We start from the raw sequence: 22,066 nt of genomic DNA on the forward strand, positions 1-22,066 counted from the left end.
AAGGAAATAATGAAAAATATTAAGAGGTAGAACAGAATCATATAGTATTTGTATCAGATGCTTCTTTCTCGCTTTCTGTCGGAAAAATGTTTCAATTAAATGTGCACCCCAGGCTCTAGCCTACATAGGGCTAATCCGAGCCTGCTTAAACACTGGTGAGAGTTGGCGAGTTAACTGATGGTGGAAGATGTCACTAGCGTAAGTCACTGCTGCACACAGATGATATTTTACAATCAAACGAAACTTGGACACCACTCCTTTCGAATTGTAGAGTGCAGACGTTCCATTCAAATACGATTAGCCGTGCTCAATCTATAACAATTTGAAATCGCATGAAGACTTAGGAGACACCCTTACTTCGGTTCTAAAATCATGTTTTAAACAAAAATCACTATAACATAGGAAAAAAATCGGTAAATATTTGCATTGACATTTACCTTACGAACCAAATTATGATGTATAATTTTTGTAGGTAATTCGGAGTCATAAAGAAACTTAGATATAACATGCGAAATAAAGAACAAACAAATAAAACGGAACGAAAATATATTGTTTTAATTAAGTTTATTTATACTTTTTTATTGACATTACTTTTAAAAAAATAATAAACATCATCTGAATAAAAGGAAAACAAATATAATGTTATCAAAAGGAAACATAACTACAAGTAGAAAACAGATCACAGCATCTTCTATAAAGGTTTTATCAAAGATAGGACATAAGACTCCATGCACAAAGAGGCTACTTGAAATGCTGTCAATAGAACAACCACTGAACGCAGTTTCGTATTTCTTTCCCATTTATAGAAGCCCTAGGCATGGTACACGGGCACCTTACATCCCCTTTACCGATAAAAACATAATTTTGAACAAAAGACTGAAATAATAAAGTTTCTAAGTTATTTATACTTTGCATCGTACCGCAAACTGGAGTGTCCTCGGGCAGTTTTTGAGTTCTTTTTCTGGAGTCAAATATTAAATTTCTGAACAAATTATTTCTAAATTAATAATTTAAATATGCCAAAGCCTCACTTTTCTAAATGGCCATATCGTAATATTGCCCAATCTAGACTTAGAGGTAAAACATATTGGAAGTTGGGGCGACTTCAGGCACACGTTTAAATAGTTTAAATGAACGAGTGAGGGGTCTGCGGTGTGGTTCCTGTTGCATCTTTATTATTATTATTTTATTGCTAACTAGCTGAAAGACGCGGTCTTCGCAAGGGAAAATAGCTTATGGAAAAATTTGACTCCCTCCTTTGGATACTTATTTCAATAAAGTGTAATTACAAAAAACAGGGTGGCGCAGGAAAACAGCAAAATTTTAATTGAAGTAAAATGCAATAATTAACACAGGAAATAATACATTTAGTTATTCAGATGCATGTAGATAATATGCCATCAACAATGACATTAGCTAGGGCGCTTAGATGTCACTTTACTCCTTGACAACGACATCGGAATACAAATTATGATAAGTATGTCTTGGAAATTCGCTGTAATGCTCAGTTTATTATTGAGGAACGGCACTGAGTCCTTCTTGAACCCCCAATTTCATTTCAACGATGTTTGCAGGACGTGTACTACACTCTCTTTAATTTCGAGACGTCCTCATAGATTCGCCACAGAGAGAAACTGCACACACTGAGTTCAGAGGAAAAGGCCATAGAATGTCACCGTTCTTATCAAATACTTTCACAGCCAACACACGTTCCGTACAACTTCAATGCTTCATTATTCCTAAATGGCAAAATCTTCTGAATATTGTCTTATCGGTCCCAAACAAATGCAGGCCATAATGAATGTTGGTAATTCTAGATTCAAAATTTTCCAGATTCCCTGCGCCACTCTGTACTAATTTTTAGCGTAAAATTTGTTATTAACCTACTCCCTTCTAGAATATGCTCTTTAATCGATGCGACATGATATGAAGCTGGTACTAATTATGCGCCAAAATTCATTCCAAGCGGATAAATCGTTTCCCCATGATGCAATCACGAACAGCAAAGTCGAGTTCAACGTAGAGATGTTTAAAAAAAAAATGTCCGTTCTCCCTTAAAACAGTAATTTCCAAAAATACTATGGCACGTATTCGCTTATTTTCGAGAAGTTTATATGTCAAGTTTCATTTCCCTAACTTGAGGAATTCACGTGTTACTCTACTCTGGGTAAAACATTCTAATCTCCTTTACCTCCCTTAGTACCAGGTACATGTATTTCACAAAACTGTTTTCTTATTTATTGCTCTTGTAATAAAAGGAGTTTTCTGTTCCAGTCTCACATTTCTAAATATATTAGTACGGCCTGGGCGTCTATGACAGACTCACATTCACTTTTTCATCTGAGTATTTTCCCTTTCAGGAGCGGAATTTCGGAAAACGTTCATACCTCGTACTTTAGTGATTCTCTACATTAAAAATTTTCTGAATAAATATTGCGAAATCTTAATATTATAGAAATACAAAGAAATATATAGAATATCATTTCCTTTCCCCTTCTAAAAGAGAAATTTTCAAAGACGAAATACGCATTTACGAGTTTATTTAAGAGTTGATATACCGTTTTTCAACTTAAGGGAATTCTCACATTCGGTATTTTCTCAACAATGAAAGGGAAATTTGGTTATTATAGAAATGATTCCTTTCTTTCCCTTTAGGAGCAGTGTTTTCGAATATGCTGAATCACGCATTTCATTATTTTAATTTAAGATTTTATATCTCGAATTTCCCATTTTCAAATTACGCGAATGCCCATATTCGGCACTTGGTGGATAAATAAAGGGAAATTTCAGTATTATAAAAATGTCTCCCTTTTTCCTCTTAGGAGCGAAATTATTAGTAACTCTGAAATAAGTCTTTTCTTATTTTAATTGAAAGTTTATACACAGAATTTCAGACACCACATTAAGCAAATTCTCACAGGGAATTTTGGCCATTTTCCCACTGAAACATGTATTTCCTGATTTTTAATGAAGAGTTCATGTATCGAGTGTTCTCTCTCTAATTTCAGGTATTCGTAAGGTACAATATTGTTGGCAAAAAATTCGAAATCTCCTCTCACCCAGTGGGGATCTATATTTTCAAAAATTCTACCTTATCCGTTGTTTCCGTGACAAGAAAGAGCATCTGTCCAAATTTCAAGTTACTATCTATAGTGCTGTAGCCTGGGCAATGATGACTCACACACTTATACTCGTTTATTACAATAATAAAATTATATAAAGATAAGTAAAGATTAATAATTGTTACTTGAAAATAGCATCACTTTCACGAGGACAAGCATTACTGCCTCTTAAATTTTGTCTATAAAGAGAACACGATTCTTTCGCAGGTCCTTGGGAGTATTTAAAGTCTCACAATCTGTGACTGAAGCTCCTTAAATTCACTACCGATTATAAGAAAGATGATGTATTGATCTTTGCATGTGAACTTCTTAAGCATGAAAAGGACTTGAAAGGCAAAATAGCTCAGTGGGCCTCTTAACGTGAAAATGGAATTCTCTAATGCTCTGTGACCTATCATAACGTTCGTACTTGATTTTAACGAATCCATAATCACCTCTGGGTGCTTTACACTTACCACTTTTAATTTTTTTCGCGTCCACTAGGCCGTTTTGAGGCTTGTGAACTTTATCCTTAATAGTTATGCGTGATGCATTATACTTTTCAACGGCCTTTAGGCTACTTGCTTTCCTTTCTAAGACTCTTGAATCGCATACATCATCCTTTCTTCATTATAGTGACAACACATAAATTCGACACTTTAGTATAGTTCCTAGGTATGACTGAAATCATCCCACCTACTCAGTGGGAACCCATTCTTGGGCTTGGTTGTGATATCTAGCAAGCCCGTAGCTAGGAGTGCGTTATGAGGGAGGCACAGTTCAATTTGCTCCCCTGACACACTCAAATCAAACTCAGCAGACGCATGGGACGAAATAGCCGAGAGCGATCAACAGTGTCTGGCTATTTTGGGCCCTAGCACTGGAACAATTTCAAATGCAACATCGGGGTTTGCATATTTGGAAACTAGCGTGTCTGCACGTTCACTCCATACCCACATTGTCCAAGGGGCCCGTCAGTCACCGGAGATACGCGTCCCCCACAAGTAAACAATCCGTGCTTTTGGGCTGGTTCTCGTCACTTCGTGCAAGGATCCTGCTGGATCTCTATGGTTTCATGGGTATTATGCGGCAGAGAATTACGCAGCAGTCAGGAGATGAGGATATACCCAAAAATCTCCAATGGAAGCCACTCCAGTGTGCATGGTGACCCTGGAAGTGGCCACAATACTGTCGGGACTGTCGATTGGTCTTTCGAAATCTGTTCGAACACACCTCACTTTGTCACATCGAGACCAACTTATTCGTGACCTACAGAGCCTACCGGTTCTCTACATGCCCATACCGACCCTGGTTCTCATCGGTCAAGAAAGCACGGAGTCACTGGAGGTCACTGGAGACGCCCTTTTTATTTATTCATTTATTTATTTATTTTTTGTTTTTTTTGCAATAGTTAGCTAGGGCGATTATCTCGGACTAATTCGTTAATGGAGTTAATCCGCTAACGGATTAATGGATAACGGCGATTTTAACGCTGCCTATCTACAGCCCATATTTCATTATTGTAAGCGATTTTTTAAATTCTATTATTTGCAAGAGAAAGCTAAAACGATTATCTCAGCCGAGTTCGTTAATGCAGTCAATCCGTTAATGGATAAAGACGACTTCACTGGTGGCTATCTCTAATCCATATTCCATTATTGTAAGCGATTTTTTTTAAACACATACTTATAGTAATTATCTCGACCGTTTGTGAAGAGTCAATCCGTTAACGGATTAACAGATAACGTCAATTTTAACGGTGGTTATCTCTATCCCATACATACACGTAAGTGAATTTTTGAATTCTGTTTTTTGCAACTGAAAGCTTGAGAGATCATCTTGGTCAAGTTCATTAATGGAGTCAATCGTTTAGTACCCTAACAAGTAACAGCGACTAACGATGTTTATCCATATCCCATAATGGAAATATTTCGCGTGATCCTATCTACGGTCTTTACCAGAGTTTGTTATTACTATTTCTCTTATTACTATTATAGACCGTTGATAATAATAAACACGTAACTTAACTTGTATGACCGGTCGTAAGCCGACGATTACCCGTAGATTTAATCAACCACTTTGTCATTTGTATAAAAAGCTTATCATAGCACATAATTTCTAAAGAGCTCTGACCTTGCAATGAAAATTCTATTAGCTTTTCTAGTCACACAACAACTGTACAGCTATTATTATTTTCAGTTGTCCATCAATACTACTTTGAAAAATGTTTATACATGAAATATGAAGTTCTAATTATTGATACTTCTTGACGTTCCCATAGTTCTTAATTTTGTTTATTATTTTCCAAAGTTCTTTTTCCTGAAAAACGCATCTGTTCTGTTTTCTACTTGTTGGTCTGCCTGAAAATCGGCGAATGGTATAATTGTTTATATTCATTATTCCGTGTGATGTAATGTGAATTTGCAATGCACAAATAAGCCATGATTACAAGATGAAGTAGCAAGTACACGATGACCCCAATAGTGATATAAATATAAATTAATGCATGATGCCAATTCATTACGAAATCTCTTACAATTAAAGAATAATAAAAGTACGTGCTACAGTCAAAAAGAAACCAAACATTTGAGAAAATAACTGTTCCTACAAAAAATGTACGTTCTTACAAAATGCCACTTTCCAAGTAGGTAGCTTGGAAAGCTACAAATTTCTGGCAGTGTTCGTATCACTTATCAAAACAATTCTGTAGACCACTTTTCGGGTACTTCATTTACGGTGTGCGTCGTGCACACATTACATATCCTGCAAGCTGAACCTACAGCTTCTTGAGCAAATTTTTGGGATTGGGAAACAAGCAGTAATCCTAAGTTCGTCTGTGACCGTAAGGCGATTGCAACCCATCAGTCGAAATTTCTGGACAATCGTAGAGGCGCAGATTTGCTCTGACAAAATAGATAAAAAGAGTGCCTTGAAGAGGTTATCAAAAATGCGCCACAAAATTGTTTCGATTAGTGGTGCGGACGTTTGTAGTGGAACGATCGCTCTCCAAGGTACTTACTTTGTACAAGCTTGCAATCTCTTGTAATTACTTCACAAATATTCAGTTTGTTTTGGATTATATCACGTACACATAATGCCAATTCATTACAAAATACTCTACAACTAAAAATAAACATATATAATGCCAATTCATTAAAAATCCTTCGAAATAATGAAAAATTCAGTAAAATAATTTTTATGAACAGGTAACCCATTATGAATATGTTATCTAATAGTAGTCATTTGAGTATTTTTTTGAATAAATTCTAATAATACTGACTAGTGGATTAGGGTATACTTCTCAACTATGTATAGGTACGTTATTAGGCCGCCATTTTGTCTTTAAAACTTTGGTTACTGGCACAGTCTTGTTTATACTGATAAAAATCTATTGATATACTTCATTTTTTCGTTCTAAAACCAGAAAAATAAAACATTTTAACTATACATATATACACAACGAGCATCTAGATCACTATATGTATAGAATCAGAAGCATCAGGAGATTCAAAGAATCCAGACGAAGGGAAGGAGAAATGTTTCAATGTCGTTTGTTGCTGATAAATGCCGACGAATGTTCAACTTCCACTACAGCAATGGAAACACGGAAGCAAAAACTGGAAGCCAAATTTGTACTCCTTCAATATCTGAAAAGGTAAAAAGAAACTTGTTAACAATATAATTATTTTGAATCTTCCCAACATGGAACTTATTCATCTACTTAATCATCATCGTGTTACAAATAATTAAAAATTTAATTATGATACATGTACCTGAAAAAAAATGTATAAAGTACACCACAATATATGATAAAACGCAAAGGACGCGATTCAAATAGCTTAACAGATCTGCAATAAGGAGTGTCTAGCAAGATTATTAGAAAATAAGCAATACAGTATAATGATTACTGCGGATGGCAAAAGAAACCAACATGATAACCAAGCTCCGAAATAGAACTTTGAATCCGTTCAGCACCCGTGCATTGACAGCTTCGCTAATATCGGCTTGGATACATACAAAGCTATCTACACACAAATGCTGTTTCCCCGTTAATTGTGATGGGATTCAAACAAAACGGAGTTTTGTTCCAACCTCACCACAAACAACCGCAATTAACCACTATATTATATAAGCAATTCATTCTATTATAGAAAGTATAGTATAAAGAACCTACTAGGCGGACTACGCACACAAGAGATGATGAAGGAATTAATGAATCCAATGCTTCCTCAATTCAACCTGAGTATATTTGGCAAGTTTTCACAGTTACATATTTACTTTGTTGTAATAGGTATACAAAGGTTAAGAAAAGAATATCATTACCAAACTAAAATTAGATATTATATCACGCAGGTATAATTCTCATGTCGCTATCATCCAGAATAGTCTTTCGCTCTTCTCATTTCTCTCACTAAGCTCCGCCCACGGGTCTAGAACCCAGACGTAAAATAGTCTCAAACCCCTCATAACATACGAATTTTTATTCATTTCATCTGCCTATGTGTTAGCAGAGTCTATGAGAGCACGGTACAAGGTCCTTTCCCACGGGTAAGGATTAAACGTGAACAAAAGGTACATTGTATTATAAAAAGAAAGAAAATGCAGAAATCAAACGAAATGCATTTCTTTCCATTGCACAAAATAAAATGAATATTCTCAAAATTAGTTCATAATAAAGATCACTATAACACCCACATATGGTACACACACAACTTCTTAAATTATTTCGGGAATCCATGACTTTCTTCATGTATTTCGCGACAGAAAGCGAAAGTAGATATTAAATGACATGAATTTATACCAAGCACACATTTCTCCTTGTAGTGGAAAGTTCTGAGCCTTAAAATAGTTTACTCAAGCTGTAACTCTATTATTCTCATATTATATAACAGCTTAAACATTACTTGGAAAGGGGAGAAGGTGAGAAAGAAATGAAGCTTATCATCTTTGCTCACGTAATTTGCGCAACTTTTAAATCCATTTTGGTCACTGAGAAATCGGGGTCATAAAATTTGATTTTTTATTCTAAAAGATATTTATCTGAGTTTTGTTTTAGTATATGATAATTAAGAATAAATGTTTTGTTCCTATTTTATTGTAAATGTGTAATATAGGAACTATCTTGAATTATCATTAATAAAATTTACGACAATCGTAATGAATTCACAGTACGTATATATACACATTCCCTATTAGTATTACTAATCTTTAAATAATGAGAACATTGTATGGTGATTAACACAGTTGGTTGATGTAATAACAACTGCACAACACTATTAAAACAACAAAACTAACGTTAGTAGACCCGCAAATTTGTCATGAAATTAGGGTATACACAAAATTTTGATATTACGAACGGCAGTACCCTATTACCGATACCCTAGTAGAGTTACTGGTAAATGAACAATACTGTGCAATGCAAGGATCAGCCTTTACGAAACAATTATCATTTCCATAGAGAGTGGTCGAATTAGAACTAAATTTTAAAAAAAAAGAAAAAAAAAGGTGTGTAACATACACAGAGTAAAAATGAAGTTCTAAATATTCCTTGAAAAATTAGGATGCAAAATACGCGGTAGCTCAAATTACATGAGTAAATGCGTTATGTTTAATTTTCAGTGAATATGTAAACATATGAATTAGTACCATCGTATTTCAATCTCAATATTTTAATGATGCATATATGTTTTGAGTTTCAAGAAAAGTGGAAAGCTCGTGAATTGTTCTTTACCACTGCGAGGTCGCTTTATGCAACCAAATTCAACCTAAAAATAATTATATAAAAAACCCGAATGGCGTACACCTTTATTTGTTTTAAATAATATTTGTAAAGACCGAATATTTCTACATGAAACTTTCAATAATTTCATCGCAAGACATACTTGGATTTCCTGTATCTGTATTATATATACACAGTACACTCCCGAATATCCGAAGTCATCGAAACCACGAATCGTCGTCGAATAATACGGACGTGAAATGCATTTTGAGGTCTTTTTATAAGTAGATCTTTCTAAACAGGTAAGTGAATTTAAAACACCTTTATTACAAATACATCGAGTGTTAAGTTTATAGGAAAATGATTTTAAAGAAAGAAAGAAAAAAAAAACAGTTCTAAAGAAAAACAGTTTACAGTGAAATTGTTCATGAACAACACTTAACTTTACAAACGCTAAATTTAAATTTAATTACAGGTATTACAGGTGCAAAAGGAGGGGATTCTCTGATCGCACGAAAGGACTCAAGGATGGGCGAAAGAGTCTGAGCGAAAACGGAAAGATCCAATGCTACACGAACATGCATGTTCGTTTCCTGCTGCCGGGCGGTCGACAGACGACTCAAGGAACGTTGAGAAGACATTTTTGTCTTCCATGAAGTGGAACTAAATCTAGCTTTTTGGCGAATACAGTTTCGTATTAAAGCATAACATTAATTCTGTATGCTTATATCCAGTTATGGCAGTATGAAATTCAATGAATAAAATTCAGAAAGTTATATATTACTTTAAATTCTTAAAAAACAAGGTTTGACAATTATCATGTTCAAGCTAAAAATAAATATTTATAACCGCTTCGAATAACCCGGAGGCTCGGGGTTATCCAATACGTCTATGTGTATGTACGAGGCGAATTCGGAAAGTAACCACTATTGTAACATGATGCTAGTGCTAGTGGGCGGAGCGCCACTATTGTTACACCATACAACCTGTGATTCAATACTCTTCCAGTTATGCTAGTGAGAGCATCATACTCCCGCATATATGCTGGTTATAACGTCACAAAATGTATGATACCATAGAAAATCCCGCCAAATACGAAGTAAGCGAAGTGAATTTCAGGGATCCCCTCAGTTTCCTGTCGATGATTCCCGAAACAACTAAATTTTAACGAAGTGGCAAAAGTTACGATTTTTCGTAAATTCCAAACGGCATCGTTACAACTGATCAGCCATGTGTGCATCACTGTATTTATGGAACAAAGGAGGCTGCTGCTATAAAAATATGGATTCCTCACTTCCAAGAAGGTGCGCACGGCACGGTCCACAGGTAAAATTTTGGCAATAGTATTTTGAAATCTTAGGGATTCTGAAGGTAGGTACTGGAAATTTCTAGAAAGAGAAGTAACTAAATACTACTTCACACTATTTGCTCCGGAAAGCCAAACGTACGAAGTTATCCACAAAGAAAGATCACACGAAAACGCGAGGCTACATAGGCCGCTGAGCCATTATTAAGAGAAACTGTTACACTCGCCACACAGTACTGACTTGGCTCCGAGTAATTTTCATATTTTGAGCTCTGAACAAACATTTCTGTGGACAAAAGTCCAACAAGGATGACAGGATGATTCAGGCAGTTGTCCAATTGTTCAGAAACCAGCCAACAGAATTACACGTTACTGACAGAATACAGAAACATGTAGTCAGATGACAGCAAAGTATTGCTGCAGAGGAGAATTACGTCGAAAATACTACACGTAATTTCAGTTTCACTCTCATAGTTTCCTAGTAACTAGAAGCTTCTCGTATACACTTTATATGGGTTTTATTACAATAGAAGGAAAAAATAAATGAATATTTTTTCAAAAAAAATTATAATAGTTTGTTTTAATTTTACGGTAAATTTTAAGGAATTTTAGTGTTATAGATTACGCAGCCAAACACAAAAAATATAAGTTCTGTTCGCCGAACCCCAAGAAATGGATTCGATGTTATTATGTTACAAGAATCCAAATTCCAAAACCCAAGACCATTGGCCGTGTCAATTACTTTTTATGCGCGAAAAACTTGAGCGATTTTGGATTGGAAGGGCACACGTTTTTCGCCCATAAAACAAAATTTATAAGGTCAATCGTCCTGGAGTTTCGAAATTTGGATTCTATGTAACAAATTCCAACCAAAATTGCTCAAGTTTTTCGCCCATAGAAAGGAACTGACACAGTCAATCGTTCCGGGATTTTGAAATTTGGATTCTGCGTAATAAAATACATTAAATACATACATACCCTCGGTTCCAGTGCACAGAACTTACGTATATGTGGGAGGAAGGGGGAAGCTGTGTTATTTTTCTGTAATTACTAAGGAATCAACTACTAGATTATCATTTTGGTTAATTTCATGAAATTGAGAGTGGAATTTACGATTCTGCACATCTCTGTTCAGGTCAACAGACGTGTTCAACCAGGACACTTACGTTGGAATCACTACAGACATGAAAACAAAAACTAGAGTGAAAACATTGAAAAGCAGCCTCAACTGAGTAAACATGCAAAAACGTTGCAATTCCTTACCTGTCAATACTAGCTAAACCCTTCCTGAAAACGGTGAACGCCTCTGGTCAGTCTTCGTTTCCATTGGAACGTCTTGAGAGGCTACAGGTAGTGGAAGCATTTGAGATGGATACCTCGACCTTGGAAATAAATCCGACACGTATGCACTCTAAATAGACATGGAACAAAAACAAGGAAAAATTAATAAAGTATTAAGAATATGTTCAAAACAACATAACAAATCTAACATTAACTCCTTTACTTCAAAGTAAACATTCTATTTCATTGTATTTTATGAAAATGTTAGCGAAGGATACTTAAAATTTTATACTAAATTGTTTGTCTACTCGCCAATGTATGCTAAAGGATAAGATAATAAACGGGAGCCGAAATGATCTTATCTTTTTTTTTTTTTTTGTTGTTGTTGTTGTTGTTGTTGTTTTTTTTAAATCCTTATACTCCGGAATGCCCAACCCCAGTAATTGATTACATTCCTCTCTAAATACTCTTAACATCCCTCCCTCCCTCGCCCCTAACAATGCTTACTTTTAAATCTAGTCAATGATCTGACTTAAAAATCCCTCCCTCCTTCCCCCTAAAAATAAATACCCCGATTTTAAACATAGTGAATCTTCTGACTTAAAAAAGCTTCCCCCACAAGTACTGTAATGATTAATATGAATATTTCTTGTGTATGTTATTCCTTCCTTTATACAAATTTTTAATTAATTTAAATATTAGTTTAATTTTACACGACTAGCCAAATTTAAATGACGTACTCTGTCGTTATGATCCTCCCCAATTGAGGATTTATTTCGAAGTACATATATGCAGAAAATAAATTTTAAGATATATTTCACTGAAAACGAATAACAAGTTTACAAAGAAAAAGAGAAGAGAGCAAATTGGAATATAAGAGGTTATGGACAAAACGTATGAAAAGGGTGCGGAATTTCGGTAGCCAGATCACCATTAGCAATCAATACTGCTGTTTGGCGATAGCAATTTCGCCTATATTTTCCTTTCCAAATTTCGAATGGCGAAAAAGCTCTCTGATCTGAATACTGGATTCCAGTGGCGGGGCTTGATGAAAATTAGTTGATCAAATTTGCACATCAAAATTGTAGAATTGCATCCTCCCTGACGTTTCTTTGATTCAAGGTTGTTTTCCAAAATGAACTATCTGAGCTGAATACTCATTCTTTGGTAGGAAAGGTCTTCGGTTGCTATTGTTTTCTTTTCTTCTGAAGGATTCCTCTTCAGACAAGGAGAAAACTTTTCTCGTAACTCATCTTCCGGCGCAAATCAGCTAACTTTTGAACGATTGTCGGCTACTTGTAGAAATTCTGCGTTCATACACCAAACGAAGTTGTAAGAGAAATTTAATTTATCAAAGTTGTAAATGGAAATGCAAGTTCTCTATCCATGGACATTCATTCGTGTAAGTTTAAATAAGTTGGGCCCGTCCTTCGTGGTGTCTCTTTGGTCCAAACTTGTTTCTCGAAAGAAGCCATTTAAATAAATTGAGAAGACATTCTATTTTAAGCAAAGAAGATCGTCTTGGAGAATATGTTGTTTTACTGCCTTCAGAAGGAGTACAGACAACAACTGTTGGCGAACAAGGACATCTTAGTCTTACGTAAAGCTGAAACCAAACAACTACAATCCGATCGGTTATCACCACTCTGTTTGCAGTAAAGTTCTTCGCAGTTAACATGTAAAGTCGATCTCTCAGTGATTTTTATAATTATCTCCCTTCTCCCAAGAATATGTCTCACTTTATGAACATCAGTAAAAATAAAGCTGTCGAAAAAAACTACTTTCAAGGAAATGCATTGCGGATTCTTTTTCCTGCACTTTGTTATTCTAAATTAAACATTCCAAACCATTTTGAAGAAATCTCATATAGCTCTCTACTTCAGGAATATTAATAGTTCATCTTAATCTGGGATGATAAAAATATCTTAAATTTCCAATAATGCTTGTAGAATAAATACATTTTTTCCCATAACACAACAAAAATTAACAACAATTACTCAAATCTCCCTAGTAACACGAATAAAACCTTAGTAATTTAATGTGAAACTTATTTAAAGCAAACAATATTTAACACATGACTGGTTGTTTTTTATAAGTTTAATGCATTTCTTTATGTGAAAACATGAATGTATAGTAAATTTACAACAAACTATGGTATTTACTTCCTGTCACCTACATTGGACCTCACCTGGTTCTTCGGAAGGTAGGTCAGTATAATTTATGTTTGGATTAATATTTATAACCATTACAAAATAATCTGAAGACGAACTACTATATTTACAAGTGTTATCAACTAAATCACTAAACATTAAATGGTTAAAATCATAGGAAACAATATATAAAAATAAATAAATAAATAACAAAATAGAAGAGTAGATTAGATAGATAATCCTTATAGATAGATAAGTAGATAAGAATTTTAATAACAATAGAATGTATTATTTAAGTATTTTATATCGTACTTCATATTATTATAGTTGCTGGATTAGGGATAGAAATATTATGTAGTATAGTTCAAGATAAGTGCAAATAAAGTTAAGCTGAATAGCACTTCGCACGGAAATTTGTTAATTTTTGATAGTTTATTGTTGTTTGTTTTGTTCTTGTGCTGTGGTTCCTTTGTTCTTTCCTTTTTCCTCTTCACTTTTTTTTTTCTCAAACATAGATATCCAACAAAGACAAGAAAATAAATAAATGGTTATGATGATAATACGTTCCAGTCAAAAGTTTCAGATGCCGGATCTGAAAGACGGGCCTGAGCAAAAAAAAAAAAAAAAAATGAAAAACGGGATGGTGCAAAAGTTAAACGAAAAAAAAAATAATGTACAAAATATAGTGTCCCACAAACGAATTTACACTGTCGGAATGTTAACAAAGAGAAGTTATTAAAGATAACCTGATCAAATTATTATTATTTGGTGCTCTGATGACTAGTGTGTGTATCCTCAATTGTTTTTGTTTGCTTTCCAAATATTTTTTTTCTTTCTTTTCAGTTCAGTTGTTAGTACCAAGTAATTGACAAAATGGCTGGGAACCTTTCCTTTGAGCTGTGAAACTGGATTTTAAAGTGTTTCTGGAAATGTGAGACGATGAAAGAAGCACAGAGACAATGGCAGGCAGAATTTGATACTGTGCCAGTGTCACGTGAAACAATCATAAAATTACGTGACAAGTTTGAACGGGAAGAAATTGTGTGTGATCTGAAGAAGGTACGGTGTAGCAGGAAGAAATCAGTAGCGGACGAAAGAGGGGTAGAGGCAGTGTTACAAACTTTCACAAGATCCCCTCAGAATTTCATACGGCACATTTCGCGTGAATCATGTGTAAGTAAATTAAGTGTTCACCGCATTTTAAAGCAAGCAACATGGAAACTCGACATTCCGAGGTTGCTTCACAAAATCAACGAGGTCGATCCGAATAGGCACCTCCAATTATGTTAGTGGATTTCTATAATGAACAGTTGACTGATTTCGTTGTTTGCTCTGATGAGGCGACTTTAAAACTGAATGGAACTGTCAGTTCCTACAACTGTGTGTACTGGGCAAGAGATAATCCCCATGTTATGGAAGAATGAATTCTTAATCTTCCTAGGTTATCAATGTATACAGTATGTCTATTAGAGGACTTGTAGGACCATGCTTTTTTAAAAGAACAGTGACAAGTGTAGACTACTTTGTTACAGGAAAAAAATTGTGACAGCTGTTCATCAACTGTACTCAGATGAATATTCTTATTTTCTCAACAAGATGGCACACTGCTATATTACCACCGAGACGTGCGGCAATTCCTAAATGGAACATTTGTTGAGAGGCGGATATGCCAGAAAGAAAGTGTTGAGTTCCCACCTAAATCTCATGATCTAATGCCGTTAGACTTCTTTCTGTTGTGAAGAACGGGAACTCTAAAAAATACTGTCTACACCACAAACGACGTTCGTTAGATGCCATGAAAGGTGCGACTGAAACTACCTGTGAATCCATTCCAACGGAAACCACATTATATGTTGTTGGTTTGTTCCACAGTGTTGCCGACAATGCCAATGAAGGGCATTTTCAACATATTCCACATTAAAACAACATCAGTAATGTTTTGAACATCTTTGTGAGTTAAAAAGAAATCATATTTTGTTTATTTTAGTTCGAGTTATTCAAAAATGAAATCTTTGAGTTTTACGTCCCACGATTATGCCGATTAGGCTAAAGGAGACGGTGATGATGAGTAATGAATGAAATGGTGGAATGAAGAAAGTGGGAGGAAACGGGAGAACCCCGAGAAAACCCACGCACACGGTGTTTGTCCACTCGAGTTATTCAAGTTCAAACAGTGTAAACCCCTTTGTGAGACACCCTGTAGGTACGAAAATATACTTGTGTATTTTCTTTATTAATACAAGCATACAAACAACAGAGCCAAATCACAAATTTGCAAAGTTTATTAATTAATCTCACACAATGCCATACACTTGTCCATATGATACTTGAGCTCTTGCACGACATTATCTAACAATGTCTCGTCATAGATTGCACACCACTGCTCAACAGCTGAAACACTTCACTGTCTATTCAAATGTCCTAATTGATAAATATCTCGTGTTACTTTCAGTTTTAGCAACAAATAGTTCAAAAGGCAAGGTTCGACAAGTGAGAAAATGGGAAAACAGTTTGAAATAAGTTTGCCCGCCAACAAAACACCTTCCATCAATTTTCTTTGGTATTTCTTTCCAGTCTGTCATGCAATTTTCCAGCAGTTCTCTGCAGCAATTTGAAATGATACTGTGGCTAAAGGTTAGATAAACTACGAGATTCACACCTTTACAATCCGAGAACACTGACATTACCTTACTCGTATAGAGTAAACCATATCCTTTTTCATGCAGTGGGGAGTCAGTGTGTTTCAACTCAATATTCTTCAAGTCAGTGATAAACCCAGGTCTCATCCACAGAAACCAAACGCGCGAAATATCGCATCTTCATTAAAGCAACATTGGATTTAACAGATACGAAGCATATTCTGCCGTTGTTGTCTCTGAACAGGTGACAGCAGGCAAAATAACCACTGCGTTCATACTTCAGACTAAAAAATGAAATGAAATCTAAGTTTTACGTCCCACGGTTATGCCGGTTAGGCTAAAGGGGACGGTGATGATGAGAGATGAGTGAAATGGTGGAATGAAGAAAATGGGAGGAAACGGGAGAACCCCGAGAAAACCTACGAGCACGGTGTTTGTCCACCACAAAGTCCACACGGCGCGAGCTGGGATCGAACGAGGGACCCCAAGCACCGGAGGTGAACGCTCTACCACTGAGCCACCGCGCCCCCTACTTCAGGCTAATGTAGATGGTTGTGCAGTAAAAATGAAACCAAATCATAATTAATGTCTACTTAAAAAAACACCAGTCATTAAAAACTAGAGTATTCCTTCTTCAGATTTGTCTCTACACTTGAAATCTTACAAGTTTCCACAATGCTGAAGGACAGGCAGTCTTTACTACAACACTTTCACTTTATCTTTGATCTCTCTGTTCTTTTAGAAGGATTTTATTAAATGTTTTTGATAAAATCTCACAATAAAAAATCCAATGGCGTGAGGTCAAGACTTTATAAGGGTCAAGTAATGGGTTCTTGATGTCCAACCCATTGACTTCCAAAACGAATATCCAGAGCAGAGCACGTAAAACAATAGAACAAAGTAGGGGAGTGCCCTATCACGCTGGAAGCTAATTTTAAACGGTAGGTATTTCCACGTTGTGGGAAAAACAAACAGTTCCAACATATCCTGCTCATACTGACATGCAAACGGACTGTTTTTTTTTTTTTTTTTCCCCACAGTATAGTGGGTTTTCGTAGCACTGCATTTGTTTTTGTGCTGAATAAACTATCTGAATTGCAAAGCAAAATGAAGCTGTTAAATTACCTGTAATATTTCTAGCGTTACTTTCTCTTCTATTAGCCTACTGTACAATAATATATATATATATATATATATATATATATATATATGCGTTAAATGTGTTTTGCTATAACATACATTCATGTCATTCTCATAATACACACAGCAGAGTTCCGCAAACTTGACTTCCAATATCTCGACATTCCGATCATCTTTTCAAAAAAATAACTAAATGATGTCTGCTCATCAATCAGAACATTACCTTTGAAATAGTGTGGTGGTCTATTAATAGCTAGGCTGTAATAATTTGTAATGTCTCCAATGTGGTGCAAACAATATTATATACAGAGTGGAAGAGAACAAGATAGAAAAACTTCGGGAGGTGATTCTACACCTAGAAACAAGAGGAAAAGTTCCAATAAACATAGGTGTAACGTGGCGGTGTTTTCAAACAGCAACCGTACAACTTTTCGACAACCGTGCAATATCTGCCGAACAAATAGAGATATTAACGTCGGGTTAAAAGAATGTAAATAAAGTCATACTCTGCCAAAATGATGGCGGAAACAGCAAGGAGCAGAGCAAAATACAGAAGGGGGCTCCCCAAATGGAGAAGGGGATTCACCAAATGAGATGCAGTAGGGAACATGAAAATGAATAATACGTACAAACGTAAAATGACCTGGTTATATTTAGCGTACGTACTAAATAATCGATTCGAACGTGCAAATGGGGACTCTCCACCGCGGCGTCGGGGAAAAATATTCACGTCCCCTACTGCATCTCATTTGGTGAATCCCGTCCCCCTTTGGGGAATCCCTTTGTGCAGTTTGCTCTGCTCCTTTCTGTGTGCGCCATCAATTTAGTGAAGTATGACTTTCTTTACATTTTTTGTTCGCTAGATACCACACTTAGAAAAAGGAGGCCGGCGAAACATCACAGAGCTGCTGCTTGGAAACGCCACGCGTTGGACCTATGTTTATTGGAACTTGGAACTTTTTTCCTTGTTTTTTGCTCTAGAATCACGTCCCGAAGTTTTTCGATCTTGTTCCCTTCCACCCTGTATTATTTATATATATATATATATATATATATATTAATTAGTGAATTATTGTAACAATGGTACATAAAATTTATTACTGATTTTTTTTTTTTTTTTTTTTTTTAAATTTTCGTTCTTTCTCTTTGTGTCTGGATCTGTCTGAATTTGGCGACAGGACTTGCTCTACGAAGTGACTGAAGAAAGTCAGGTCAATCACCACTCATATTCCTTTCTATTGTTGCTAGACGTTAGCGGGCTTACCTAAAGATTTATGGCTGTACTCTATTGTAATATTAACTTTCACATTCAAATAATAAGCAATAAAATATTATAAGCTGGGAGTACCCAACCCCTCTTAGTTCACATTATATCGAGTTTGCGGGCGGGAGTATATATATTATGAGAATGAAATTAATGTATGTTATAATCAAAACATTTAACACAGATATTTTAAAATTCAACTAACTTCCTATTAGTGCTATAATTATAATTCATGTCTTGGCAGATTTATTAACCTTATGACGGTCTCTCAAGCTCAATTGCGGTATGACATCACAGGACTAAGATTGAAAGACGCTTCCAAATCTTCTATTCTGTAACCACTTCCAACTTCACCCATAAACCTATTCTGTCTGTTACATAAATACACCGTCTTCGTGTCTCCTTCCTTACTTCTCTCATCGAGCATCTTTAGCCACCACTGCGCAAGATCAAATAAAGAACGGTTAGAGTAGAACAAGGAAAAGAAAAGGAAAGGAAGGATTCCTCGACAATTTAATAATGAGGAACTAAAAATGAAACTCTCTCATTTAGTACTAATTCCTAAATAATCCAAAGTCATTTGGTCTTTGGAAGTAAGTTTCTCCCTCTCCCCGAAATTTCGTTGACAAGGATGGAAATAACTTATCAAGTTTCCCTAATGCGGAAAACCAAAAATTAATCCTTCATTGATTTTTTAAGGATTTTTTTTAAATACACACTAAATTTACAACATATTATGGCATAATTATTTATTTCTTATTGATACATGTGATATATATATATAGCCCTATTTATTATTTAAAATTCTGATTATGCACAGTGATGTAAAGTTTAACCCAGTGTGTAAAGTTTCAATCAGTGATGAAAATAGGCACTTACCGTGTTTATTATCGCTGTTTCACAATATAATTCACTACATTGTTCTTTTTTTCTACATTCTCTACACGTGCTGTGTTCTGACCAACAGCAAATAACCTAAACTACTAATGAGACGTTTCCAAAACATGGACAGTCCGCGGAAAAAACCTGCAACATGAGCATGTAAGTTTATTGTGAAACTACGCCTAACAGCAAAGGGAATCAACATAACGTCTAAATGGTACCAATCACGCCAGGAGAAACTCCGGCGTTCTCTCCTGCACGCTTATTTTGGAGCAAAAGACTTCCTCGTTTCACAATAAACTTACATGCTCATGTTGTAGGTTTTTTTGCTTTGGACTGTAGCACTGTTCGTAACTAAGCTACAAAATCCCAAAATAGACCCATTAGATCTCGTACAATTTGCCTTCTTTACCTCGATTTTCAACATCGTATACACTATTTTCTGTCAAAAAGCGCCACGAAAACACATTACCGGTTCCAAAACCCAAAGAGAGTCCACTAGACACTTAAGCCACCTTATGTCCTTACGAGTATCTACCTTTATATGTAGTTCAGCAATTGATTTGCATTCTCTTCAAGTGAATTGCATCAAAGCACTGTTCAGTTCGACTGTGACTATTTCTTCTTTGTACGCAGTTTCAGTGTAACCTATTTGGTTAGAAAGTATTTCGCAATTATTAGTTAATATCAATTTAGAAGTATGCTGCAGAAGTTGTGTTGACAGTAAGTCACGAGAAAGAATTTGAGAGAAGCGACGCCAGAGGAAGGCATGGGGTGAGTGATCACCAGTGATGATGATCCATCAGACACGTTGTGTTGTGATGCAGGTCTAGTAATATAAAGTATCCTTTTCGGTATACAAGAAGTTGGTACTTCCCTAAACATTCTCTGCCTCTCCACTCCCCCTATCCAAGGAATTAAAACTGACGTCGTCACTGGGATCTAGTGGACGCATTTTGTACATAAAATAATGTTGGATTTGAAAGGTTAAAAGTGACACGTGATACGATGGTACATGGGATATAAATGGTGCAAACGGATTTGAATAAATGGGGAAAAAGATGCTCAGTAAAAAGGGGAAAAATCCAGTTAATTACACTGAAACATAAATGACAGAGTACAGAAGAGAACACTTGTATAATATACAGTATGTATAAATATATAAAAACACTTACCACAAGAATTGCAACCAAAGCCCCCTGAGCTGCCCCTGCCAACACGTCACTCCAATGGTGCTTATAGTCGGAGACTCGACTTAGTGCAGTGTACCATGACAACATTAAACACAAATACTGAAGGAAGTGACGCAATAGCTTAGAGCCTTTCCATGTAAACCTTGCGTGGATATAGACCTACAAAACAAAATATACTATCAACGCACGACAAAAATAGAAACATATTTTCCAAAATATTATACTGATTAAAAAAGTTTTGTATTTTTAACATAATGTACAGTGCTAAGCAGTTAGTTATTAATTTAATTATGGCTTTATCAATTTTTTGCTTTCCCACAATCACGTTCATGTCTGTAAAAACACAAATAATGTCAAAAAAGGAGGAAATACTAACCCTCGCCCCTCACACACACATATTATATATATATATATATATATATATATATATATATATATATATATATATATTATATATATATATACAGTGGCGGCGGTTGGACATTAAAAGTGGGGGGGCAAGACATGATCTGAATATTTGCACATAAATGTTAGTTTTCCTGCTTGTTTCTAATATTTTATTTGACGAAAGGTTGTATAACTAATAGGATACTATCTTTTTTCAGTTAAAATACCGTATATAATATTTCATATTTTATTAAGTAAATTGACAAGAGCAACGCCAGTAGGTAGTAGCCCTTTGTACTCTTAAACAACGAAAGTGTAAGAAGAGATTTGATTCCTTGCTCATGAACATCTTAAAATTCTGTCTGGAAAACTGTGAGATCAGATTATTGAATAACAAATTTGCAAAACAAATAAATAGAAAGGATAATATTAATCATAGTAATAAATAATGATTAGGGGCACGAGTTTTTCGCACTAAGAATTTGATAATTTCGCGTTTTGTCGCATTTTCCAAATAACTTCTGCATTTTTTAGCTCTCGTGAAAAAGATATTCCCTGACATTTTTATAATTGTTCCTTCTATTCATAGATCACTACAGAAATAGACCATTAATAACCTAAAAACAAAATACACTGAATATTGCACTTGACATTGTAAATTTCACTTATAGAAAATTATATTTAAAAAAAAATCAAATGAAAGAAAATCAGTAACTAAACTTACTATGAGTAGGAAAGTTTTGCTGTCTTATGAAACATATAGGGACAAGTTACATTTAAGAGGCCTCATCCCGGCGAAATTAAAATACCGCTAATTTTACAATAATTATGTGATATCCACAAATAGATAAAAGATAATTGAAATGTAGAACAAGAGTGCCCTAGACAATATTATTTTGCGTGAGGTACTGTTGTCACAAGTCACCTAGTAGCTTTCCGTTTGCAGCCGTTTACAAACGCGAAAATAAATGCCGATTTTCAAAATGGCTCGAAATTGAAAGCAG

At 35.3% G+C, this 22,066-nt stretch overlaps 1 protein-coding gene across 1 annotated transcript; it reads right to left on the reverse strand.

Annotated features, from left to right (window-relative positions):
• Window positions 1-547: 547 nt before the first annotated feature.
• On the reverse strand, window positions 548-20,833 carry LOC145677304 (putative phosphatidate phosphatase; the record flags this gene model as incomplete). The annotated part of the gene is given in 3 exon segments (XM_081747850.1): window positions 548-6,748; window positions 11,390-11,537; window positions 20,658-20,833. Coding segments are annotated over 2 exon segments (311 nt in total), but the record flags the coding sequence as incomplete, so codon positions are not given.
• Window positions 20,834-22,066: the final 1,233 nt, after the last annotated feature.

This window comes from Thermobia domestica, unplaced genomic scaffold (assembly GCF_964235325.1).
Source record: "Thermobia domestica unplaced genomic scaffold, izTheDome1.hap1.1 HAP1_SCAFFOLD_749, whole genome shotgun sequence".
Lineage (NCBI taxonomy): Eukaryota > Metazoa > Arthropoda > Insecta > Zygentoma > Lepismatidae > Thermobia > Thermobia domestica.